Genomic DNA, 26363 nt, shown 5'->3' on the forward strand with positions numbered 1-26363 from the left:
GTTTTCATTCGTTGCGACGTCATTTATTCCGCGAGCCGCGCGTGTGTGCGTCGCTCAAACCCTGACAACAGTCTGGAAGCTTATTGGTTGTTTAATTTGAAGCTCCAATCGTCTAGAGGGAGGCCAAGAATACAATTGGCTAAAGTTTAGCCACGTGGTAAGATTGGGCATAATTTAGCCACGTGGCGTCCAGGGGAGGTTGGGTTACGGAGGAGGGTGGAACACTGGAGCAGAGGAGCGAACCCTGCTTACACATTTGGGTTGGCGCTGGTGGGGTGAACCAGAGGGGGGTCTCTGAGGCTCTTCCTGATATCTCCTCGTTGTTGCAATAAATAAGACGAACTCGAGAGAGAGAGAGAGAAATTAATTTCTAGAGAGGGAGATGGAGGAGGGGAGCGGCGAAGAGGAGGTGCTGGGGTCGAGCTTGACTATGGAGAAGGTGGCGGCAGCGAAGCAGTTCATAGAGAACCACTACAGAACTCAGATGAAGACCATCCAAGAGCGGAAGGAGAGGTAAATCGTGGAAAAAGGACTGTTTGGTTGCCGAGAAAATGTTGGAAAAGGAAAACAGTCGAAGATTCCAAATCTTGGATTTTTCACTGTTTCAGACTCGGAGTCGGGCGCAAGTCTCCGAATCTCGTTTTCTCTTCCTTTCCTTTGTTTTCTCTGCATCCAAATGGGGGCTTATTGAATCTGATCCAGCTGGGTTGAGAATGCGTTGTTTTTAATTAGCGTTTGTTACTGTTTGTGCAAATTGAAGGAGATTCGTTTTTTTTTTCTGCTTTTCCTTCTTCTTTTTTTCTCACTCTTTGTGGGCAAAGGGAGGGTTAGTGAATTTGATCGAGCTGGACTGATAATATGCTGTTGTTAGTCAATGCTAATTATTGCGATAGTATTTGTTCAGTGAAGTCGGAGAGTTGGAGTGATGCATCTGGGGGTATTTATGAAAATATGGATTAATTGAAGAAGATCACATTCCTAAAATAGGAAATTGTGTGTTGCGAGTTCTGTGATTAGACAGTTGTTTTCTTGTCCGTAAAATTCTCTTTGTATGAAAACATGATTGAAATTTGGTGCTTTTTGACTGGCATTTTGCAAGTGCTCTTTGGCCTTTAACTGACAAAATCAATGCAATCTTGCCATCGAAAGGAATAAAAGTACTTCAGGAATGTTAACTAAACTATGCTCCAACATCCCCTTGGAAGTAATATATTAACAATGCTCCAGTTAGTTATGGAAGAAAAGTTAGGAAAATATAAGAAATCGAACTTATAGATTTTGTCTCTTCCATGATTTGTGACCAGGAAAATGAACACCTCAACTCAATTGAGTCCAATTCAACTTGGTTAAATTTAAATGGGATTTCCATGTTTTTAAAAGTAGCCAAAATGACATTAAAACTAAGGGTTCAAAATTTCTACTGAGGATTCCATGACAGTGAAGTGAGATCTTGATTCCAAGGCTTTGTTTATATGTTTCTAGGGGATTTCTAATCATTTGATAGAATTCTACTCTCTCTTTGGTTGCTAATAAATATGAATAAATGAAAGGAAATCAAAATATTGAATTGTACTTTTTCTACTGCTTCAGTGTCTGAAAATGAAAAACTCAAACTGCTTGAGATAATTGCATTACTACACTAGGCTCAAACAATAAGATATTTGGATCAAAATTTTTTTATATGTATATTTCTGATCAACCAAATAGAGCTTTAGGATTCTGGGGTATTTAGAAATTATTAGCCTTATCATGCATCCCATACTTTTTAAACATAGCTGTCCCGCTTCTGTCTTCCATGGCTCTCCAATATCTGCTTCCCACTTCCCAGTGTTATTTACTCATCAAAAAATTTCTTTTCATAGTCATGTTTGTCCTTCCCCATTACCAGGAGCATGTATGCTATGCTGATAACGTCTTTTTCCTGCCAGTGTTACTTATACACTTGTTCTCAGCCTGTCATAGTTTGGTAGACGTAGCATATATTTTCAGACCCTTCTTATGGTTTTAATTGGTCTATATCTTAAAGTGAGATGGTGAAATTACACTTATGTATTTCTTTATGTATTTTTGGTCATGTTTTGCTTTCACTGCAGACGCTGGGTTTTAGAAAGAAGATTGGCTTCTTCAGATGTGCCAAAGGAGGAACAGATCAACTTGATAAAGGATTTAGAGCGGAAAGAAACAGAGTTTATGCGACTTAAGAGGCACAAAATATGTGTTGATGATTTTGAGCTCCTGACCATCATTGGTAGAGGAGCCTTTGGTGAGGTTAGAGATGTACTTTTAACTTTTTTAGAAAATACATGCTTGACCAGTGTCATGCAATGAAATGAATAGGAAGATTAACTTGTTGATTTTGGGATATGCTTTGATAGTTTAAGTACCTTTTTTTTTTTCCAATTTTTTTAGTTTTATATAAACACTGAATTGGGGACAACTTTATTTGATAGTATAGGTTTTCCAAACAACAATTTGTTGCATTTAGGAAATTTGTAATTGGGACAATGCATTTACAACATGCTTTGTACTAAACACCTTTCTCTAGTTGCCTTAGCCTATCTTTCTTTCTATCTATTGTTTAGTGGATTTGGGTTTTTAGTAAGTACACAATGAGAATAGTTTTTAATAATGAAAGTTATTTGTGGATCTTAGTTATAGAATACTTGGAGGTGGTGAAAAGGTGTTTAAACCTTCTAAGCCAAAAATGAAATATTTTTAATTATTTAACTATCTCAATTCTAAATTATAATCTAGTAAGGTAATACCTAAAGGGAGTGAATAGGTGTTTTTACTCTTAATAGCCCAAATGTTGAAAATTTTAATTCAATTAATTCCTATGAGAGAGTAGAAAATTGTAAAAGCAATCTAACACATAAAACACAGTATTTTTTACATGGAAAACCTCCACACAAAGTGCAGAGATAAAAGACCACATGGTTAGAGATCTCAAATCAACAATTCATTATATGAGAAAGTATTATCCTAAGACTTACACTAGATGCTACCCTTAGACTTACACTACGATCCACGTCCATGATGTAGCACAAGCCTAAGGGGATGTAGATCTCCTTTACAAATCGACAAAAATATGTAAATCTTCTTTGGGAATAGGAAGAAAAACTAGGCTTTTCAAAATGTTTGCACTTAAACAAAAAAAACCATTTAGGCAACGTATTTATAGGATGCAAATACCTATTAGATTCAAATTAGGATTTCTAAAATAAAAAGTTAATCCAACTACAATTGTAAAATTAATCCAATTGAGCAAAATTGGAATTCTAGAGTATTTGAGCGCCTTTAACAGTTTCTTTTTTTTTTTTTTAAAAAAAAAAACATTTTAAAAACATTTTTGCTCAATTTAAAAAACCTTGAGTCCATACAAGCCTTAGATGAATCCTATTAGCCCCTTTCTATATTCAGCCGTGTCATTTCGGTTGATCACATAATAACCTCAAGTCTTTAATGCAGAGTAACACACAAAATCTATAAAAGTCTTATACCAGATGAATGGAACAAAATTGTTAATTGAAATTACATAACCTAACTTACCAGCAAACAATATTAATAAAGGCCCTTATAAGGGATCATGAGAAGAAGAAATTGTTTTAAGCCCAAGTGTAGAAATTTTAAAGCTTTACGAATCTTGTATTTAGCAAATACAAGAGTTATGAGGAAAAATGTGTCCACATGTATGACAATGATAGACTTACAGGTGATATAGTCTTTGAATGACTAGAAATACAAAGTTTCTAATTTTCTGGTATCACTTAACATTGACTATCCTTTTTTGTTTTAATTGTTCCGCTCAACATTTGATTTTTATGAGTGTTTTCCCAATTATTGCCTTGTCCATCTCTGTAGGAACACATTTTATGTTGTTTCTGATCATCTTTCTCTCCCCCTCCCTGTCTAATTCTCACACACACAAACACATCCCATTATCTTTCTAAACGTGAATTACGTATCTCATATTTCTATCAATTCCTATGACTCTGACACTCCATGAACAGCCCCTGCTGAGTTCCTGTTTGGGTATCCCTGCATTTATTTCCTTTTTGGTTATCCTTATTCCACTCATATTTTCAGAATTGATGTCTTGTGCTTTGATGTGAGATTTCCAACTGCCATGTTCCTTTCAAGTGGAATTCACTTTGTTTAGAGTAGCGTACTCTGTTCAGATTCTTTGGTTGATCACATAATTGACCATTGTTTGGAGAAATGAGAATGCAGTTGCTGTTCTGCTTCAGATTTGTGTTTTTGTTTTGCTTGGCAGGTCGTAGTTTGTTTTTAGCTTATGGTTTCTGACTGCAGGTTCGTCTATGTCGGGAGAAGAAATCTGAAAATATTTATGCCATGAAAAAGTTGAAAAAATCTGAAATGCTTATACGAGGACAGGTGAGATGAGACACAGTACCATTTTTATTCATCCTGATCATGAAGCTTCTTTTCAATTTTTTTGTTCAACTATTACTGATAAATTGCACCATATATCCTAACTTTTTCCAGATTATTCTTATTATTATTATTGACTGTTTCTCAGATAAAAAAAGAAAGAGAGGCAGATAAAAAAAATAAAAAATAGTCCTAATCACTCATACTGGATGATACCATATCACTTTTGTGCTCCTTACAGAATGTCCGATATCAACACCTCTGTTTAGTCCTTCAGCCAGATCTTTGGTGTGGGAATTAATCAAAAGGGCTGGCTACAATATGCATGATTCTGGCAGATTGAACTGACACCAATTATGTCTCCCTAGCCATGGTAATGGTTTCGAGGAGGAATCTTATGCATGGTGAGAGTTATATGATCTAGTATAGGTAACACCTAGAGCAGGGTGAATAAGTGTTTGAACCCTTAGCCCAAAAATAAAAACTTAAATTATTTAACTATCTCTTTTTAGATTAGGGATACCCAAAAAGCAATCAACACATAAGAGATAGTTTTTTACATGGAAAACCACTCATACAACATGCAAATGTAAAAACCACGAGGTCAGAGACCTTAAATCAATAATCCACTATATGAAAGTATAATACATAGTTTTACTTGGCGGAATCTATCCCTAAGCCTTACTCCCTAGCACCTACACTGCACTTCATGCTTGCCATGCATGTGCTTCCAGTGGATCTCACCTTAGTGCCTAAGGGGATGCAGATCTCCTTCACAATCCAGTAGAAATGAAAACAAACTTCTTTGAGAGATTTGGGAAGAGGGAGACAAATTAGGTTTTTTCAACTTAAAAGCATCAAACCAAAAACCTTTTTAGGCAAGGTATTTGTAGGCCTATGAACTTGGTGAACTAGATCTAAATAATTCCTAAAAATAAAGCCTTTAAAAATGGAAAAAATGGATCTTCAAAATTTTGGAGAATTCCACCACGAGCTTATAGCGTTTGAGCACTTGAGGAGGTTTTAAAAAACAAATTGAAATTCTTTTATCTCGGTTTTAAAAACCTTGGTCCACACCAGGCCTAATAACCACTAGCTTGCCTTTCTAAGATCTTTCTATCTTACCTATGTTATCCCGATTGATCACGCAACAACCCCAAGTCTTCAATGGAGAGTAAGACACAATCTAGAAAGATCCTAAGCCATAATAAATGGTACAAAATTGTCAATCTTAAGCTATATAGCCTAATTTACCAACACATGATTTTTCCCAAATTGGTAAAAAAGAGCTTAACAGAGTTGCTGATGTAGGGTGAAGTTTGATTTTAGAGTTAGAGATATGTAGGGTCTCTTTAGATCTCTTCCAAATCAACTTGGATAAAATTGGATTTGGGATTATATGACAAATTTGACCCTATTACATTGTGGACTCCTATTTCATACAAATTTTTTCATGATTTGGGGTTTGTCACCACTGTGGTATTTTGTAGCTAAGCATTTGACTAGTTAATGAGGATGAAGAAGATGGTGGCTAGTCAAGCCCAAGTCAATCCTTTTCCATTTATAAAGTTGGAAATGAAAAATTTATTAAAGAATAATACAATCACAACAAAGATTGAAGGATGAAGTTAGCCGATAGACAAATGAAGAAACTCTTAACTCCAGCCAAAAAGTCAACCAAGGACAAAATTTAAACTCCTTAAGAGTCTTATCTACTCTTTGATCTAAGAAAACAGCTTCAGTTGTTCTCTCTGGCTATCCACCTAGTCTACACTTCTGGGTTGTTGACAAATATCCTCAATTACCAAGGTCTCATCACAATGGCCCTTGTTTCAACTATAAAACAACAAAAAAGAATCACTCTCTACAGTTCACCCATCAAAACCTCTTTGCACTGCTTCCATTATCCTTTCAAAACTGCCAGAAGCTTAGCTTCAGTTGCATACCCAATCTGGTGAAGATGAAGTTAATACCATAGTACTCAGAAATGCTCATATGTTTAGTTTGTGCGCTTTTTGTTTTTTTTAATGTTGTGGGGGGGGGGGGGGGGGGGGGGGGGGGGGGTGCTGAGGACTTCTATGGTACTTTGGCCTCACACTTTCTTGTTTTTCACTAATATTTGACTACTCCTATGTATCATCTTGATATGATTTACAGATTTACTTTCATGGTTGACTCATAGCCAATCCGTTCTAGCATGGTGAAATAGTAATTGTAGTAGTAGTACCACTGTTTAGTTTCTACTACCACCACCACTATTACTAGGTTTAGTTTGGGTGTTTTCTTATGTTTCTATGTCGAGGTACTACTACTACGAATTTGGGTGTTTTTTACCACTATGGTTTAGAGTGTTTTTTTCTTCTTTTTGATAGGTTAGTTTGGGTGATAAAACCTAGTGAAATAGTAATAGTAGTGGCACTACTACTATTTGGTTTCTACTAAACCACTATGACTATGTTTAGTTTGGGTGTTTTCTTATGTTTCTATGTCAAGATACTACTACTTCTTCGGGTGTTCTCTTATGTTGCTATGTCAAGATACTACTACTACTACTTTGGGTGTTTCTTATTGCTATGGTTTAGTTTGAGTGCTTTTTTTTTTTTTTTTGATAGGTTAATTTGGGTGATAAAACCTAGTGAAATAGTAATAGTAGTGGCACTTTCTACTACTACTACTATGCTTAGTTTGGGTGTTTTCTTATGTTTCTATGTCGAGGTACTACTACTACTACTACTTTGGGTGTTTTTTACTGCTATGGTTTAGTTTGAGTGTTTTTTTTTTTTTTTTTTTGATAGGTTAGTTTGGGTGATAAAACCTAGTGAAATAGTAATAGTAGTGCCTGAATTCTACCTTCTTGGTTTTGGTTTCAAAAAAAGGAGGGGCTGAAGACCTGAGAGATTTCAGACCTATTAGTTTGGTGGGAGGACTGTACAAGTTGCTAGCAAAGGTGTTAGCTAATAAGTTGAAGAAGGTGGTGGGTAAGATGGTATCCTCGTCCCAAAATGCTTTTTGTTGAGGGGAGACAAATCTTGGATGCAACGTTAATTGCTAATGAGGCTGTAGATTCTTTATTGAAAAGCAATGAGTGCCAGGTGTCGTGCAAGCTTGACATAGAAAAGGCGTGTGATCACTTAAATTGGGATTTCCTGCTCCAGGTGTTGTAGAAAATGGGTTTTGGAGAGAAATGGGTAGGATGGGATTGAGTGGTGTATTTCTGTAGCAACATTCTTGGTTCTGGTTAATGGCACTCTGACGAGGTTCTTTCACAGCTCTAGGGGGTTGAGGCAAGGAGACCCCCCCTTTTGCCCTATCTTTTTGTGATAGGAATGGAAGCCTTAAGTTGCTTGATTAAGAGTGCAGTTAGTGGGGGATATTTGACAGGTTGTAGGGTTAAAGGGAGGGGTGGTGAGAGAGTTCAACTCACCCATCTGTTGTACGCTGATGATATGCTGACTTTTTGTGAAGCTTCTGAGGATCAGCTAGCTCACCTAAGCTGGTTGTTAATGTGGTTTGAAGTCATCTTTGGTTTTAGAATTAATCTAGACAAAAGTGAGATCCTATGAGTGGGGAGGGTGGAGAATTTGGAGGAGTTGACCCTCGAGCTTGGGTGCAAGGTGGGGACGCTTCCTTCCTCGTACTTAGGGCTTTCTTTGGGTGCCTCGCACAAATTAGTAGCAGCTTGGAACGAGATGGAGGAGAGGTTTCAGAAGAGATTAGCTATGTGGAAGAGGCAATGTATATCTAAAGGAGGGAGACTCACTCTCATTCAGAGCATTTCGTCTTGCATGCCCATTTACTACATGTCTATTCTGTGTATGCCTAGATTGGTTAGATTGAGACTCGAGCAAATCCAAAGGGATTTCCTTTGAGGTAAGGGGGCTTTGGAGTGGAAGACTCATCTTGTCAAGTGGGCGGTTGTATTCTCAGATAAAAGTAAGGGTGGATTGGGTGTTAGATGCCTTTCTACACTTAATAAAACCCTTTTGTGTAAATGGAGATGGAGTTGGCGCTTCATGGAAGAAAGGGAAACTCTTTGGAAACAAGTCATTAGTAGGAAGCATGGAGTAGAAGAAGGGGGGTGGTATACCTGCGAAGGAAGAAAGGGATTGGAGTGGGGTTGTGGAAGGAGATTAGGAAAGAAGGTTCATTGTTGAGCAACAACATTGTGTTTTCCGTTGGTAATGGTAAAAAAGTTAGATTTTGGAAGGATTTATGATGTGGTAATGAGGCTTTACGTAACTCTTTCCCCTCTTTGTTTGCTTTGGTGGTTTCAAAAGAGGAGTGGGTGGCGGAGGTTTGGGACCCTTCGGTTGAAAGAAGAAAAGGGGGGGGGGAGTTGGAGTCCTCATTTTTCTAGGGCTTTCAACAATTAGGAGGTGGTCTTGGTGGAATGACTGCTCATGACAATTCAAGGGAAGAGGGTTAGCACATAATAGGAGGATAGGGTGTTATGGAAAAAGACAAAAAATGAGATTTTTTCAATTAAGTCCCTTTACAGTGCAGTAGAGCCGAGAAATATAGTCCGGTTTCCGAGGAACATCATTTGGAGTCCTTATGTTCCTCCCAAAGTGGGTTTTTTTGCATGGGAAGCCTCTTGGGGGAGAGTTTTAACATTGGATTAGTTAAAGAGGAGGGGTTAGACCCTAGCTAATAGATGTTTCTTTTGTCTTGCCGAAGAGGAGTTTACTAATCACATCTTAATCCATTGCACGAAGACTAGGGTTTTGTGGGAGTTATTATTTGCTCTTTTTGGTGTGACTTGGGTTCTCTCTTGCTTGGTAAGGAAGACTCTCCTTGGTTGGTATGGGTCCCTTGTTAGTAAGAAGCGCAAAAAAGTTTGGAAGTTGACTCTTTTATGCCTTTTTTGGGCGGTGTGGAAGGAAAGAAATAGGATAGCGTTCAACAATGAAGAGTTTTCAGTTCATAGGTTGAAGAATTCTTTTGTGTGTAGTTTTTGGTCATGGACAAAGTTGTATATAGATGTTGGGCCTTTACCTTTAATCGACTTTTTTGATTGGTTGGGTTCTAGGTGAGGGCGGGTGAGGTTTTTGGTATCCCCTCTTTTATGTTCTTCTTTACCTTATGACGCCTACTATATACTTTTTGTATGCCTTGGGTTGTCCTTTAGGCTTCCTTTTTCTACATTTATATATTTTCTTTTGATTTTACCTATAAAAAAAGTTAGTAATAGCAGTGGTACTATTGCTGTTTAGTTTCTACTACTACAACTACTACTGTTTAGTTTCTACTACTATGTTTAGTTTGGGTGTTTTCTTATGTTTCTATGTCAAGGTACTACTATTACTACTATTACCACTACTACTACTTTGGATGGTTTTTTATTTTTTATTTTTTGTGATAGGTTAGTTTGGGTGTATTTTATCTCCACTACTACTACTTGTTTAGTTTGGGTGTTTTTTTATGTTTCTATGTCCATGTACTCCTACTATTTTGGGTGTTTTTTACTACTACTATGATGTTTAGTTCGGGTGTTTTTTTATGTTCCTATGTCGAGGTACCACCACCACCACCACTACTATGTTTAGTTTGGGTGTTTTTTTATGTTTCTATGTTGAGGTACTACTATTGCTACTTAAGTTTGGTTTGTACTTGCTTTAGTTTGGGTGCTTTTTCTATGTTTCTATGTCAAGGACATTACTACTAGTATGTTTAGTTTGCATGCTTTTTTGTGTCTATGTTAAGGTACTCCTACTACTATGTTTAGTTTGGGTGCTTTTTATATATTTCTATGTTGAGGTGCTTGTACTTTGTGTCATCTCTATGTAATTTACAGATTTATGTTAATGGTTGGTTCTACTACTACTACTGCCTTTTTATGTTTCTATATCAAGGACTTCTATGGGACTTTGCCCTTGCATTTTGTATCCGTGTGATATAATTTTGTGAATTTATATTCATGGTTGGTTGTACTACTACTATTACTACCACTATATCTGACTACTGCTGCAATATCCTACTACTACTACCATATTGTGGACTCTTATGGGACTTTGGCCTCGCACTTTGTATCACCCCAATATAATTTACAGATTTATATTCATAGTTGGCCACTACCACTACTATTACTATATCCTGCTACCACTGCCATATTGAAGACTTTAATGGGACTTTGACCCTGCACTACTACTACCATATTCATTGTTGGCTGTACTACTGGACTGCCAGTACTATATGTGCTACTATTATCTTGATATCCTACATGGCCACTACATATTGCAGTGTCATGTTTTTTTCACTATTACTAAGGATGTCATGATGAATCTGTATCATGACTGCTGACACACTGATACACTTTGATGAATTTTAGTATTCTTATGATATGCTTTTGGACTCTGCAATCATTTAGTTAGTTCAGTTTATGGCAAGTGATATTTTAGGATCTTTATGGTTGGCAGGCAGCTGGTTGCTGCTACATGTTGACGTTGTAAATTTCATAAGATAGCTGCTGTGATTATTTTCTTTTTACTCTATTTAACCTTGATCCTGTACACTCTTATTGACCTAAATTCCTATTGTTCCCTCCACAGCTTGAATTTCTTTGTACAATGCTTAGTTGCTGAATTCCCTAGAATTGTGTCTTTGCTCCTTAGGTGGAACATGTTAGAGCTGAGAGAAATTTGCTGGCGGAAGTTGCCAGTCACTGCATAGTGAAACTGTACTACTCATTTCAAGATGCTGAGTACCTATATCTGATTATGGAATATCTGCCTGGTGGTGACATGATGACTCTGCTGATGAGAGAAGACACCCTGTCTGAAAGTGTGGCTAAATTTTACATTGCCCAGAGTGTCCTGGCAATAGAGTCGATTCACAAACATAACTACATTCACAGGTTAGTATTAGCTGTCAATGACATCTAAAAATAAAATCTGGATTATGTGGTGAATTTAGTTGATATCTGTCATTAGGTAGGGATAATCATCCTGTCGGATTAACTCATCTCTCTTTCACAGGGATATCAAACCTGACAATCTTCTTCTGGACAAAAATGGTCACATGAAGCTCTCAGATTTTGGCCTTTGTAAGCCTCTTGATTGCAGAACCTTGTCTGCACTGAAGGAGGATGAAGTAATGGATGATGAGAATTCAAGGGAATCAATGGATATTGATGGAGGCTTCCCTGATGCGGATAATAGAAGTAGTTGGAAAAGTCCTCGTGAGCAGCTTCAGCATTGGCAGATGAACAGGAGGAAGTTGGTATGCAAATTGTCTTACCAATATATTTGTATGTTTCTCTGAAGTATGTTTCTAACCAAATATAATGGCTCAAACATTGTAGTGCTTGAAAAGTTTTTCAATTATTGGCCAATGTGTGTTTTTTCTTTTTTGATGCAATTATTGGCCAATGTAAAAGAAAAGAATGATTTTGTGGATAATGTGTAACAGGTATCTAACAAGATGATCATAAATAAGTTCTTTCCAGTATATCTATCCAAAGCAAGAAAAAGGGCATATTTTTGTAGATAACATGCAATGGATATGTATCTTTTTGAAGGTGGCCAGCTAATGTGCTACCTACAATGATACACAGAACCATGCACATAGAGAAACCATCTTACACAACTTTCTTGTACTTGTTATTAATCGATGCTATCTCTAGCATCTCATCAATCCATTTGTTTTATGTTCTGTTCATTCTTCTTTTGCTTTTTATCCATCTTTGTAAGTTATGGGAAGATAGAAAGAAAGCTAGAGATAAGCTGAAACCAAAAGGATAAAATAAAATGCAATACTGAGAAACTTTACTCATCTCTAGGCTAAAGAATAATTTAAAGATGAAAGAAGAATTATAGTGTTGAAACCTCTCCTTCTGCCAAAGTTGCATTATGATCGACCCTAGAAGGAGCAATATGAAAATTGAAGCCTTTGGGTTCCATATTTATTCTATCTGCTTTGTTGAAAGTGTTATATGTTCAACATTTTCATTCTGGATGTGTACCATCTTGTACAAAGTTGAGGTGTAGTGCTCATAATTCACTAGCAAAGCCATCAAATTATTTCCTGAATTCCTATATTAAAGGAAACCCAAAGGATCACATCATTGATTACAATTTATGCTAATTGCTTCAAAATGTTACAATACTATGCACTCTTAGATATGGCTTTTTGGTAATTTTCTCCAAAATTTCTCCAATCCATGCCTAAAGCCCCCAAGAATGAGTCCATGCATGTAAATATTACAAGGACTCCTGGTTAGTGTTCCTAGTTTTCTTTCTTGCATGCTAGAGATGGATACAAAACAACTATGCTTGATTTTTGTGTTGAGCTGTAACTGTTGAAATATTTAAGTCTCTTTTTTTACACTAACACTGTTCTTTCATATATTTTATGTGGAAGGCATTTTCAACGGTGGGGACACCTGACTATATTGCTCCTGAAGTATTATTGAAGAAAGGATATGGAATGGAATGTGATTGGTTAGTTTGTCATGGTTTATTCCCTCTTTAATTTGTATTGTTATGTTGCACTACCTAGTTTTCACCTCTTCTGCCCTCTCTCCAACTTGTTGAATCTAAAGTTCTATTCCTTGATTCACAAGGTGGTAGCCTGGTGAAGTATGCAACTTTCTAATTAATTCACATCTTGAGGGATGAGAAACGGTTTTACCGGAACCACATTTTTGGTCAGATGGACCACAAGTTTAACATTAAGCCATGCTGTAGCTGTTACTATTTTCATTTCTTTGCTACAAATTCTTTAATTGAAAAGAATTATCAGAACTACAACATTCGTATGCAATCTTACACATGTCTTTTGCATGCATATATGAACAATTTATAGATGCTGCATGTCAAGGGGTGCAGCGAGATGTAATGATTATTGTTATATTAATATAACAACAATTGTACAGTCTGAGCTGGGGTAAAAAGACCATTACCTATCCTTGTGTGGAGCTACAATTAAACTATAAAATATAACAATCTTTATAAAAATATAGTGTTCTATATTCTTTCAAGAGTGGCCTTGATGGGGGAAAGCCTTTTAAAGTTTATTCAAGGAAGAAAGGGAAGACCTAAGTAAACTTTAAGTAGGATTAATATTAATTAGAATTGAATAGGGATTGGTATTTGTTAGAGTCTAATTAGGATTAGCTAGTTGAGTTATAATATAATTAGAATTTGAGTCATGATAGGTTATTAGAGTCTTAGTAGACTTTGGATGTTATAATTAGAATTAGAATCATAATAGGTTATTAGAGTCCTAGTAGACTTTGGATTTCTTAGAGAAGCCTATAAATAGGCTAATCAATGTAAATCAAAGGGATGAATTGGATGAATAATATTATACTTTCTTTTATTGCAAGGTTGCAACCCTCAATGGTGAGACTCCATTGATTTTCTTCTAGGTGAGACTCCTAGAAGGCCTTAGTGAGACTTTAAGGTTTTTCCATCTTTTCTTCATTGTTTCTTCTTTCTCTATTTCTTATCTTATAATTTTCTCTACCATAAAGTTTATTCCTTGTTCCTCTCCTTACACCCTAAAAATAAAACCCTAGCCCACCTACCCTTGAGTGTAGGCAACCATCCTAGGGTTGTCCTACATCAGACCTGTGTGAAGGAATCTCTTCATTGTTGTGGAATATATCTTTTTCAAACTGTTGGACAAGTAATTAGCTTGCTTTAGCTTCTAATTTTTTGTACTTTCCTTTGTAAGAAACCAGGGGCGCAGCATGTATCGTCTTTTCCTTATCTTAGTTACCCCTCTTGTTTCATTTCTATCCACTTCTGCTATAGTTTTCCAGGTAGTGGATTCATACTGCTTTCTTCCTATGTGAGAGTTTTGGTGTTGAATGAACTTGTCTCTTCTTTCATCTTTCCAACCATTTACTTCTTTACTCCTGGTTCTACAATTGTGGTGACATTAGCATCAAGAACTTTTAAGGGAGATATTATGAAAATTTTTGTTTCAACACAAATAGAAGTGGGAAATGTGGTTTCCTTTATAAGAATATAGATGAATTGTATCTTTTCTTTACATGTCTTCTTATCCACTTGCCTTACAGGTGGTCACTAGGTGCAATAATGTATGAAATGCTTGTTGGTTATCCTCCATTTTACTCAGACGATCCCATGACCACATGCAGAAAGGTAACATACTTTTATACATTTGTTGATAATTTCTCTAAGATATTCCAATGGATCCTTGATATTCATTCATGTTATGCTTAAGTCTTAACTTGCCAAAACCTCCTAATCTTGTCCTTTTGAGTGGATGGAGATGCTATTTTTTTGCTGATGCTGTTCGTCCATGATTCTCAGATTGTTCATTGGAAAAATCATCTAAAATTCCCAGAAGATCCAAAATTAACCGCTGAGGCGAAGGATCTCATTTATAGGTTGCTTTGTGATGTTGAACATAGGCTAGGCACTGGAGGGGTGGGCCAAATTAAAGTAAGGGTTTTGGATCTCAGAGAAATTTATCTCTTTCCTTCAACTGGCTGTTATTACCAAGGTTCATTGCAATTGTTTTGTATCAGGCTCATCCTTGGTTCAAGGATGTTGTATGGGATAAACTCTATGAGATGGAGGCTGCATTTAAACCAGAAGTCAATGGGGAGCTAGATACTCGGAATTTTATGAAGTTTGATGAAGTACTTCACTGGACTCATTCCTTCTTTATCGTGGTTGTTTTTTCTGTTGTTATATTATCATCATCATTCATCACCATCATCATCATAAATATTGTTTTCAGATTCAGAGTTGCATTAGAAACTTTTCTTAAGAGGTTTCTTCATTCATGAAACCTGTGTGCTTCATTTTATCTTTTTGTAAATGTACAATGCCTCTGAACTACCTTCACTCATGATTGAATTTTCTGTATTGTCATTAGCTGGATCCTCCAACACAGGCAAGAAGTGGCTCGGGACCCTCACGGAAGGTTTGTAACTATTCATGCTAATAAAAAATCAATATAGTGATGGAATGCACTAATACGCATCATTGGTTGGCATTGATAAAACCATCTTTTCTTGTAAGCAGCCTCCTTCCATACATGCATGAAATGAGTATGGGCTCATTTGCATGTAAATGATGTATATCAGTTCTGACTTAAAACAAATAAATAAAAAAGTAGATCACCTATAAGGCAAGATTTGATAGAATTTCAGGTCCAGAGTGTTTCTAGGTAGCAAGGTTGAGTTGTCTGTGTGCAATTATGGAAGCATCTGAAATACAAGTAGTTGAATAAAATGAAGAAAAGCTCTGCCCTGGAAAGGGGAAAAACCTGTGCCAAATTTCTTTTTTTTCTTTTCTTTTCGTTTCTTTTCTTTTGGTTGAATGGCACCTGCATACATGCTTCTTTTTCTGTGATTAGGTCAAACAAACTAATCAAAAGAATAAGCATGATAATGAAATCCAGGAAGAGAATGTAAACGTAAAAGACATACTATGAAATTTACATAATTGGCTTTTGATGTTGATACCTATTCAAAAAAAAATAAACATAAAAATAAAATAAGTTTATTGTTTCTAGAAAATTAAGTTCTATTTCTTGTTTTAAAAAACTGAAAAATACGATAAACTATGATTTTCTGTTCAACTCCTGTATGCACTTGCTGCATGCAGGAATAGAAACGTGGTCATCTTTGGTCGAAACTACTGAGAATTATGTCCCCCACAGTTGGACCTGGTTATCCTTTCATCGACTTCTGGGGAAGTGTTTTTCATCATCCTTTATGCATTCATTCTTCACACTGAACCTTGGGTTATCAACAGCTAATGTTGATATAATGCCATTGCAAATGCAAAATAGGTGTTTTCCTTGAAACTTAAAAGAATTTGGGCATACATGTTTGGAATCAGGTTTATCCAATCTAGCTGTGTAATATCCTTTTTCAGTTACCTATCATTTTCTCATCCCTTTAGATGTTTTTGATGTTATAGCATCATAAATGGGTGATTTCTTTGAGTAAAGTTTTCTGTTTTATTTTCTCAGTATTAACCTGACCTTTTATTTCTGCATAATCCAGCAATTTTTACACTGTTGTGTTGTAATTCTTAGGTTTAATGTGTTGTCTAATGTTGTGTTTCTTTTTTCATGACAGATGCTATTAACTCCTAAAGATTTGAGTTTTGTTGGCTATACATACAAGAACTTTGATGCTCTCAAAGGGCTTCGCCCTTCTTCTGGTATGCAATTTTGAGCAGTTGAAGTTTCGTCTTTCATGTTTTAATTCTCAGTCTCCATCCACATGTTAATCTCTTGCTGGACAATTGCTGAAGCATTTGTTCATTTATCACCATTACTTAGTGTTTCCCTTTACCTATTTGAATCTATATATATATCGCACACACACCATGAGCGGAAAAAGACGGCTGCCTTCTGAGTATTGCAAAAAATTAGTGGGTCAAAGCGATGAAAGACGTTATGTCAAATTTTCATTTCCATAGATAATGAGTCTGAAACATGAATACTATCTTCAGATCTTGTTTTTCTTCTGCTGGAGAAAGCATTGTAGAACTTCATGCTTGGAACCAACAAATACAGCCCAGAAATAATCAGCCAGAACAAAAGTCTTAATCTTATTTTTATTTTTATTTTTCCTTATGCATGTTTGATTGGGGTGGATCAGAAATTTGCTGCCCTATATTTGAGATGGTAAAATTCTATTATATTGCCCCTTGATAGGATGATAACCTTGCTTCTTAAATATATCTAAAAGTGACGTAAATAATCGCTAAGCCTACTGAATTAAACATATAATAATCAAACTACTCTCTATCTATGCATTTGTAACATGGTCACTCATCAGTTACTTTCTTTGGTCAAGTTGGATTTGGAAGAGGAACAATTCAGTGTTGTTGATCTTGCTTAAAGACTGCTATATGTTTCTTTTGCAGGTGATGCTAGAGCAGATTATACTGCTAGGGAGACAGCTGATGATACAGATGTGCAGATGCTTGCTCCATCAGGCGATCCCATGTCACCATAACATAAGAAGAAGAGGAAGTAGGGGTCATGTGGATGGTGGTGCAGGCCTGTTTATTGAGAGTCAGGTTGCTTGCCCAAATCTGCATTTCCTGTGAGATGGTTGCTGGGCATTCTGCCGAACCACCATCCAAGTGTACAGCAGTATTTCAGAATTTTCATGAAAACCCAGTTGTGGATTAACTGGTAGGACAATGTGAAGCTTTTTTCTATAGAAAAAAGGTTTTGTGCATTAGAATTTAGCATAGAGAATTGTGGGAACTCATGCCCTGGCTGCCCAGGTTGGCGGTGGGAAACTTGCCTTCTCTTGTGGCAGTTTCTGGTTTAAAATTTTACCAAAGAAGGGAAACTACCAACATACTGAATAGCTTTTTAGACTATTTCAGGCTTTTTGCCCATTATCCACCTGTTGTTGTGTGTATGCTTTCCAATGGAGAAGAAACATACTTTACCTGTTAAAAAATATTGAGGAATAATCTCTAGATGTGGAAATATTTTACCTCAAACTTTTATTGTGATGGTTAATTATAAGGGCTGTTTTTTTTTATCACTTTTGTCATATTTTGACATGTTTTGCTAAAAATGTTTTTTTTTTTTCTTTTTTTTTTCAATATATTTTGTTTTATCCAAGTGGTATATTATGTAATGTAACCTAAATTGTTGAAAATATAAACCAATAAATGAAGGTATAAATATGTAGGATAAAGATATAAAGATACAATGATACAAAACAGAAAAAGGATGATGTAGTTGATCTTATTTTTACGGAAGGAAGTTGTAAAAATACATATTGAAAAAAAGATTTGAATGGTTGAAATACGTATGATAAGATCTAAATAATTGAATAAAAGTATGAAAGTATAAAATCAAAATACAAGAATACAAACAATGAAACTAGGGTATAAACAATAGAAAAAAAGATTTGAATGGTTAAAATATATATGATAAGATCTAAGTCATTGAATAAAGGTATAAAAAATAAAATCAAAAATACAAGAATACAAACAATGAAACTAGGGAATAAACAATAGGCACCGAAGACCCTTTTCAATGTGTCGAATTGATGCTATAACGAGACCGCTTATTTTTTTACGAGGCAAAGAGACGAGGAATAAAAAGCGCGAATAAAAGATTGGGCACATGGCATTAGAGCCTCTCTTGCTTTCCCATTTTGTTCAAAGAACGGAGGACCGAACAAGATTATAGATAGAAATGCCAACAGTAATTTCACAACTTATATTTAAACAAAAATAACAGTTTCAGGGTAACATATAACAAAACTGGTCAATCTTACAAATGAAGCCAATTACACTAAACCAAACCAACATTTAGAATAACCACAGCCTAAACCATCAACCCAAAATAGCAAACATATTCGAATCTGTGGGGAAAAAAATTATCAATCATGAAACCACCAATAGATTGAAGGAAACTCTCTCAAACCACAGTCCCGACCCATTTCATTAAATCAAATCCCAATCATCCTACTTATCAGATTCTGGCTTTTCCTGCTGAGCACTATCATCTTTTTCCACCTCTGCAGATGCAGAGGCTGCTTCCTTGGTTCCCTCTTCATCTTTGCTTTCCCCCACATTCAACTTCTCCAAGAGGTCAGTAGCAGATTTAGTCTCTTCGCTCTCTTCAGCCTTCTTTTCTAGAGATTCAGCAATCTCTTCAATCTTTTCCCTGAAAGTTTTGCAGTCTGAAATGGAAAAACATAGTTACAATGACAACCTCACATCCAAGTAGTCCATTTGCAAATGTAGCCAAAACAAAAGGGAGAAAAAATAGTTGATTAGCATGAAAGTAGCTTATTAGCATCCCTCTAATGGCAGCACACTTTGGTAAACTCCATAGGTAATGGTTGGTTGTAGCTGGTTACATTTATGGGTTCAAATCCTAACAATTTAAGGCATTAGGTAAGTTATAATTCAAAACAAATCAGATGCAAGTCTCATTTTACCAACACATCGTGCAAGCTATATGCAAATGTAAATAAAAAAAGTAATGCACCAAGTCAAATTACATCAGTGAACTTTGAGATTTAGTTCAATGTCAATATGCTTTGCTAGATTATACAGCAGTTCAACACAATGACCAAACTGCACAAGAGATCATCAACAAGAAAAAAAGAAAAGTTAGCCTTGGTTAAATAAAAAAAATTGGATATAACACAACCATATAATTGTTTCACCATATCCACAATGGACAAGAGTGCTTAAGAACACCTAAAGTTTTATGGATTGTGGTGTTGAGGTTTTTTGGGTGAAGGAGTTAAAGAACAAACAACATGCTGAGAACCATGGTTTTAAAAACTGGCCTGGACCGGCCAGTCCGACCGATCCAACCATCAGCGGGTCACGGTTCCGGTTCAATACGGTGAGTTGATCCTACCAAAGGTTGGAACGGCATCGGACCGAGTGAACCTGCGAACCAGTCAACCCTTTTTATTTATGTTTCCCCTCTCATCAAAACGACGCTGTTTTATTCAGTATAAAAACCTTGCCTCCCCCTCCCAGCAGCAACCCTACGCAGATCTGCCCCTGAGCCCTTCCCCTTCGCAGTTCTTGATGCTGGCCCCCTGTCCCAGTTCTTCTGCAAACCAAACGCCGGGGATGACATGTCCCTGGCTGTTGTCTTGCTGCTGCCACTGCTGCACCCCTTTTCCAGCTCTTACCGCTACCCCCAACCCCCCTCATATTTTAAATAAATTTCTAATTTTAAAATAAGTTTATATATGATTTAAAAATAAATTTAAAAATTCTTAACTTTAAATTAAAATTCTGATTTTAATCTAAATTTCTTATTCGAAACTAAATTTTTTATTTTCAAATAATTTTATGATTTTTAAACAATATATAAATTATTATTTTTATTTTTTATAATTATTTTAAATTTTAATAATATATAAATTATATATTTATGACGTCACTAGTTCGACCGTCGGTCTAACCAGTGAACTGTGAACCAATAACTTTTTTGATTTAATGACTGATTCGATTCTGAAAACATTGCTAAGAACTCATTATAGTTGTTCTAATGGAAAACAAAAATTCAAAATTACAAAAGGAAAAAAAAAATTGTTCAAACAGATAAATAAGGTGGCTACCAATTAAGATCATAGGATTACTAAGCAATATTATGGAAGAGGTGAAGAGCCTCTATAACATGAATCAAATGAAGTAGCTTATTTCCCTAGAAAATGGAATCATGGAAATAAAATAAAATAAAAAGAAATTCACTTCATTTTGAAGGTGCAAAGATGTCATCACCATATGCAATGGACTGACTTGTTATGATTTTTTTTTTTTTTTTTAATAACTGTGGATGTCTGGGCCAGCTTACACGCACCTCGACTAATCCCATGAGACCCTAAAGTTAACGACCGAGTAAGCCTCCAGTGGCCTTGAGGGGACTTAAACTGGTGACCATTGGAGAGCAAACCCAAGGCCGGACCAACTGAGCTACCCCTCAGGGTTATTGATTTGTTATGAATATGAAAGGAAGACTCATGAAGCCAACCTAATTAATTTGGAGTCAAGGTTTTATTGTGTTGTGCAACAACATATTCTCTATTCCACTTGTGGGCATGCAAGTTCGCACCCAAAAACCAAGTAAATGGACTGCTAATGATGAGACAATCTCCTGGTTATGTTTCATCATTGGAAATTAAAATAGAATGGACCCAATATTTTCATCAACCACACAAAACCAGACTAAGACGCCAAGCCCATTCAGTAAATTGTATCGTTCAATTGTTGTAAATGATAGATATTGTAACATTCATATGATGAAAATCATGCTTTCTCATTGTAAGCATTCAATTTCAATTAGAGATTCCAAATACCCAATAATAAAAAATCATGAATACCTTGAAACATATTTCTAATCATTAAAGAAAAAAAGCTAAGATAGAGAAAAACTTAATTTAATTATAAAAAATCTAGTGGAAATGGAACTCACTCTCAACAGAAGCAAATCGAATGCAAAAAAGCTCTTCCTTCAACTCTCCATCAGAGAAATCAGTGGCGTGCCAAACACAAGATTTGTCATTCCCGGTATGCTCTTGTACCGATGTAGAAGCAAGCACTGCAACATATTAACTCACCCATTAGGTCAATTCAAAGACAAAGCATACATACCCATACAGAGATTCCCAGCATGGCCTTGAATCCATATTGAAAATTCACACCATAAAACCAATTTGAAAGCATACATAAAAAGAAGAGCATACCAAGATGGTTGGCACAGATCTTAAGGGTCTTGGATTGGCGCATCACAAGCCTGACCTTTTCGGTTTCCTTGTGTTTGAGAAGCTTCACAGTCCCAACACCTCTCTCTTTCCATTGGTTTCCTTCCTTGTCAAATCTGTAAAGCTTGCATTTCCTGCAATGACAAGGATGAATCCGTGATTCAATTACATTATGAGAACAAAGTATTAGAATAGAAATATAAAATAAGAAAAAAACCTAAATTAAAAAAACCAAAACAATATTTTTTATGGGATTTTATAAAGCATGTTTGTTTTCATTCTCCCGAAAACAAAGCTCCTACTTCACTTCTCCTTCCAAAAGGGTTTCTCTACAGCCAAACAGTTACCAAGTGTAGACAAATTATAATAAGTTCTGAAACAATCCGTCGATCTTTCCAAGAAACATATTAAAAGAAAATCAAACCGCTATATTTTCTGCTGTTTAGTTGCACTAAAAACTCACTTTCCCGCGACCCAAAATAAAAAATAAAAAATAAAATAAAATTCAAGGCCCCAATTTCATTATCTAGTTTTCTTGGGATCCAAGCAAAAATATTCAACAAAAAGAAAACGTACAGATCGAGAAGGACGGTTTCGTCTTCTTCCCCAGTGGTGACGGCAACTTCTTGAAGTTTGACGATCGGAGCAACCTCTGCTCCAGTGTCCTCGTCGTCCGCCGCTCCTCCGGTGGTCTCCTCTTCTGCTTCTTGTTTTCTGTGCTCAGGCTGTTCAGTACTCGACATGGTCGCTCGAAGGGAAAAATCAGGGAGAAAGAAATGAGGCGGTTTGATGGAGAAGAGCAAATGCCGGTGTTAGGGTTTTAGGCTAGGGTTTATAGGGCATTTTTGTGTTTACAGTGAAGCGGTATGATTCGATCTCAACCTTTGGATGGACAGAGATTGGTCCACAAAATGGATGGTGGGGATTGATTGAATGGAGGGTTAAAATGATAAGGATGTGAGGATTTTGGTATGATCTTGGAGGGGAGTGCTTGTGTAATAATGACATAAGACAATCATTTTAATTTTAGAAAAAATGAAAATAATTTTACTTTTTGAGATTTTCTTTTTCCTTTTTGTACACTTCCTAATAGAAAAATTAAAATACTTTTACATTTATTCTAAAAATTAATATATAAAAATATTCCATAAATTTAACATTAAAATTTTATAAATTTGTCACATTTTAGGAGACGAAATTATTCTTAATCTTACGCGAAAACAAATGACAATGTTTCACCCAATTGACCTAGATTGTATTATTAATAAATTGTGTAGGGGATGTCTTAAACCACTATGAATGTTGTATATTGAGAGCTATCATATGACTTCATGGTGGAGATGGCTTTCACACCCTAAAGTATTTTTAGGACTTTGAGGGTCTTAATTGCTAATAAATAAAATAAGGTGTACCCATGGCAAAAATATTGAAAACTACAGCCCTTAAATAATAGAATTAAAATCATGGCTTCATTTATTAGCAAAGGGAAGAAAACTTTAAAAGTAGGGTATGTTTGACAACTGTTTTCAAAAATAATTTTTTGTTTTTTAAAGGAAAAAAAAATTGAAAAACATGTTTGGTAATTAGAAACTGTATTCTATTTTTTTTTTCTATTTTCTATTCTCATAAAATAGAAAATAAAGTGTTTTTAAAGAATTTTAGAACAGAAAATAAAGTGTTTTTAAAGAATTTTTTTTAATTGTTTTCGGTTGTTTTTTTATAATTGTTTTAAAGAATAATTATACAAATATATATAATGATTAAAAATAAAATTATTAACATAAAAATTATTTTCAAAACATATTTCAAAATATTAAAAACAGGTTTAAAACAATTGTAAGTTTTCAAATAGACTTTTGTTTTACAGAACATCAAAGAATAGTTTTAAAAAATTATTCTTAAAAACTATTTTTTTAGAACTGTTTTAAAAAATAGTTATTAAATAACGCCTAATTTTTTACCTCTATTTTATCATTTTATCCTTACGGGCACTTGGTTATATGGGCAAGTAACTTCGAGAAAAGAAAGTGGGAAGATGATATTTATTGGGTTCCAAGAGCACTAGTTGTCTTCCACTAGGATAAAATTATCACCTTATCTTTAATAAGCTTAGTCTTAGCCTCAATTCTCATGTGGTACACCAATACCACGTGATATAACCTAATTTCCCAATTGCTTATTTAGTTAATTGTATATAAAATTAGATAGTTTGAGTGGGGTTTACTAGTATATATAAAATGATTGGCTTCTATAGAATTAATTGAACATAACTCTATAATTAATCTTCACTCTACTAGAGTGAAGATTAATTGCTCTCCAACATTTTATATAAATGAAATTAAAGTAATAAATTAATAATTATCTTATCGCTAATTTGCTACACCATTGCACATGTCCCCTCATGATGTATTTTGATATTTACCAATTAAATTATATCCTAATGTTATTGAGTTACAAATCATATATATATATATATATATATATATATATATATATATATATACTCATTTAATATTTCTATATCCTAATGGAATTACCCCGATTTTGGGTTAAACTTGATCAATAACCTTTGAATTACTCAAGGGAATATGATTGTCTTATGAAGGATTATCATATTGTCTATGTTGGCAAATTAGAGGTTGGTTATGTCCATCAATTTTCAATGTGTTTGAATATCATGAACGTTTGGGTGAATGTATCATAAGATTAGGGTACACACATTTTTCTTTATGGCAATTATTTTTAGAAGAGTGGATAGTGTTTGAGGTCTTATAGTCACTATTAAGAAACCATCTTGCTACATATTCAATCAAATAATCAATTTAATAAGGAAAACTTGAAAAGTAATGATCAAGCTCTAAACATTTTTTGGTAAGCCCATGAAAGAATATCAAATGCAATGAAAATATGACATTCATATACCTTTAAGACTGAAGAAGGCAAAATCGGTTTTTTTTTTTTTAAGAACACTTGAAGATTTACTTGAAAATAAGTCATCATTGACTTTATATTAAACTTTATTTCAAAAACACATGTTTACTATCTACGGATTAAAATCAAGACCAAGTTTCTATCATTCTTCAATAAGTTTGTAGAAAAATATCAAGCATAATATGAAAAAAAAAAAAATGTCATTTATTTGCCTTTCATGTTGAAGATCAAGTCAAATTTAAAAGGATTTTTGTTCATTCTTCAAAACACCAAAGAATGTATTTCATAAGTTTAGTTTGATTGAGAGCGAGTCCTTGGCTCTTGATTAAGCTTTATTTATAAAAAAAAAATACATTCACTCCCATAGATTAAAATCAAGATAACAGATGTTCCTTAGAGTACAAACTTAAATTACATATTGATTTTGACTTATTTGAACTTAAATCATGCATGACATCAAAAATAAATTTTTTCTTTTTTAAAAAAAGTTTGTTAATTAAGTTGAAAACTTGAAGGGTGACTTATGGATAAAAGTTAGGTTGTACTCATAAGATTAAAATAAAAACCGAAAAAAACAGCTTTTGCATAAGTTAGAGTAAATAAATAAAGTTGAACTACATTGTAAGTTGATCATTTTTAGATATGTAGGAGGTTTTAATACTATTGATGTTATATTTGTGAACTCAATTGAATAAAAAAAAATTAAGTTAAAAAATCATTCACTTACATTCAATTTATGTTTATCGACAACTTTTTTATGGATATTTGTAGAAAGACAAAATTTAATCTTTTGCAATTTATTGTACACTCAAATTAAGTTACTTAATAACAAATAGAAAAATCAATTGTTCACATTTAATTTAAAGTATGATCAATTAAAAGTTGTTATATAAATAATGTGATATATGGGTCCACACAACAAGAAGAAAAGTTATCTTCTAAATATTTTAAAATATTTACTTTAATTAAAGAATAATAGTTTTAAGGATTAAAAAACTATCCAAATAAGTGTTTTCAATACCCATGAATAAAATGAATTCCAAAACTCTCAAAAAATTAAATTACATTTGATTAAAAAGGATATGATATAATATTTGTATCTTAAGATATCATATCTTATTGGATATTGAATATGCATTCATATTATATTCAATAAATATGATATTCTAAAGTAAATGAGATGTGATGTGTTATGATTATATATAATTTTTAAAATGAATAAAAAAAATAGAATGAAATATTTATTATTTTTAATATTTAAAATAAAAAATACATTACATCCAATATTTTCTATTTAAAAAAAATGAAAATGTTCATAATACATATATTAATATTATTTTATAATATATGATATAAATATTTTTTAAGTTCTCATTTTTTAACCACGAATTTAATCTTATCATACTATATATATATATATATATATTCAAAATAAGTTATTTTAAAAAATAAAAATTGATAAAAAAATAAATTTATAATACATGAAATATGTATATATTACATCTTAACTTAATATTAGCATATCCTATATACAAAGAATATAAAAGAAATAGTGGATAATATATCATATTATTTATCTTATCCCATGTTTAGTTGAATATAAGGTAAAATAAGTGATGAGGTGACTTATCTTATCTCGTCATTAATTAAATATGTGATAAAATGTGTTATTCTATCTTTTATTCTATATGTTATATCCAATCAACCAAACATAAGTAGAAAACAAGAATATGGGGGAATTTTAAAACGTCTTCAAATGTTTAAAGTAACTTCAATTAATCTTTAGTTTCTTTGAAGTGTATTCGATTGTTTCAGGTATCCAAATCTTAAGTTTCAAGTC

At 34.3% G+C, this 26363-nt stretch overlaps 2 protein-coding genes across 3 annotated transcripts; one reads left to right on the top strand and one right to left on the bottom strand.

Moving 5' to 3' along the window:
- Positions 1 to 206: 206 nt before the first annotated feature.
- Positions 207 to 17887, top strand: LOC100252504 (serine/threonine-protein kinase CBK1-like). 2 transcript variants are annotated; one of them, XM_002280083.5, is made up of 12 exons: positions 207 to 513; positions 2094 to 2268; positions 4312 to 4395; positions 11004 to 11245; positions 11367 to 11610; positions 12751 to 12830; positions 14417 to 14501; positions 14673 to 14804; positions 14891 to 15004; positions 15244 to 15291; positions 16457 to 16541; positions 17253 to 17887. In XM_002280083.5, the coding sequence occupies exons 1-12, from the start codon at positions 383 to 385 to the stop codon at positions 17342 to 17344; spliced, it is 1512 nt and encodes a 503-aa protein (XP_002280119.2). In that variant the 5' UTR covers positions 207 to 382; the 3' UTR covers positions 17345 to 17887. The 2 variants fall into 2 exon arrangements, with proteins under 2 accessions (XP_002280119.2, XP_059592130.1); XM_059736147.1 differs by lacking the exon at positions 4312 to 4395.
- A 662-nt stretch (positions 17888 to 18549) lies between these two features.
- LOC100247393 (ran-binding protein 1 homolog a) lies at positions 18550 to 22522 on the bottom strand. Its single transcript, XM_002280137.3, has 4 exons — positions 22169 to 22522; positions 21575 to 21726; positions 21304 to 21429; positions 18550 to 19042 (listed from the first exon to the last, which is right to left on the bottom strand). Exons 1-4 carry the CDS (start codon positions 22333 to 22335, stop codon positions 18825 to 18827), a joined length of 663 nt encoding a protein of 220 aa, XP_002280173.1. The 5' UTR covers positions 22336 to 22522; the 3' UTR covers positions 18550 to 18824.
- Between the last annotated feature and the right edge of the window lie 3841 nt (positions 22523 to 26363).

This window comes from Vitis vinifera, chromosome 4, assembly GCF_030704535.1.
Source record: "Vitis vinifera cultivar Pinot Noir 40024 chromosome 4, ASM3070453v1".
In the NCBI taxonomy this organism is placed as follows: Eukaryota; Viridiplantae; Streptophyta; class Magnoliopsida; order Vitales; family Vitaceae; genus Vitis; species Vitis vinifera.

Excerpts from the sequence above, each read along its gene's own strand:
- LOC100252504 (XM_002280083.5), top strand. The coding sequence starts at position 383 with ATGGAGGAGGGGAGCGGCGAAGAGGAGGTGCTGGGGTCGAGCTTGACT. Across the intron at positions 514-2,093 it reads ATCCAAGAGCGGAAGGAGAG|ACGCTGGGTTTTAGAAAGAA; the intron begins GTAAATCGTGGA and ends CTTTCACTGCAG. Across the intron at positions 11,246-11,366 it reads AAACATAACTACATTCACAG|GGATATCAAACCTGACAATC; the intron begins GTTAGTATTAGC and ends TCTCTTTCACAG.
- LOC100247393 (XM_002280137.3), bottom strand. The coding sequence starts at position 22,335 with ATGTCGAGTACTGAACAGCCTGAGCACAGAAAACAAGAAGCAGAAGAG. Across the intron at positions 21,430-21,574 it reads GATCTGTGCCAACCATCTTG|TGCTTGCTTCTACATCGGTA; the intron begins GTATGCTCTTCT and ends AATATGTTGCAG. Across the intron at positions 19,043-21,303 it reads TCGATTTGCTTCTGTTGAGA|ACTGCAAAACTTTCAGGGAA; the intron begins GTGAGTTCCATT and ends TTTCCATTTCAG.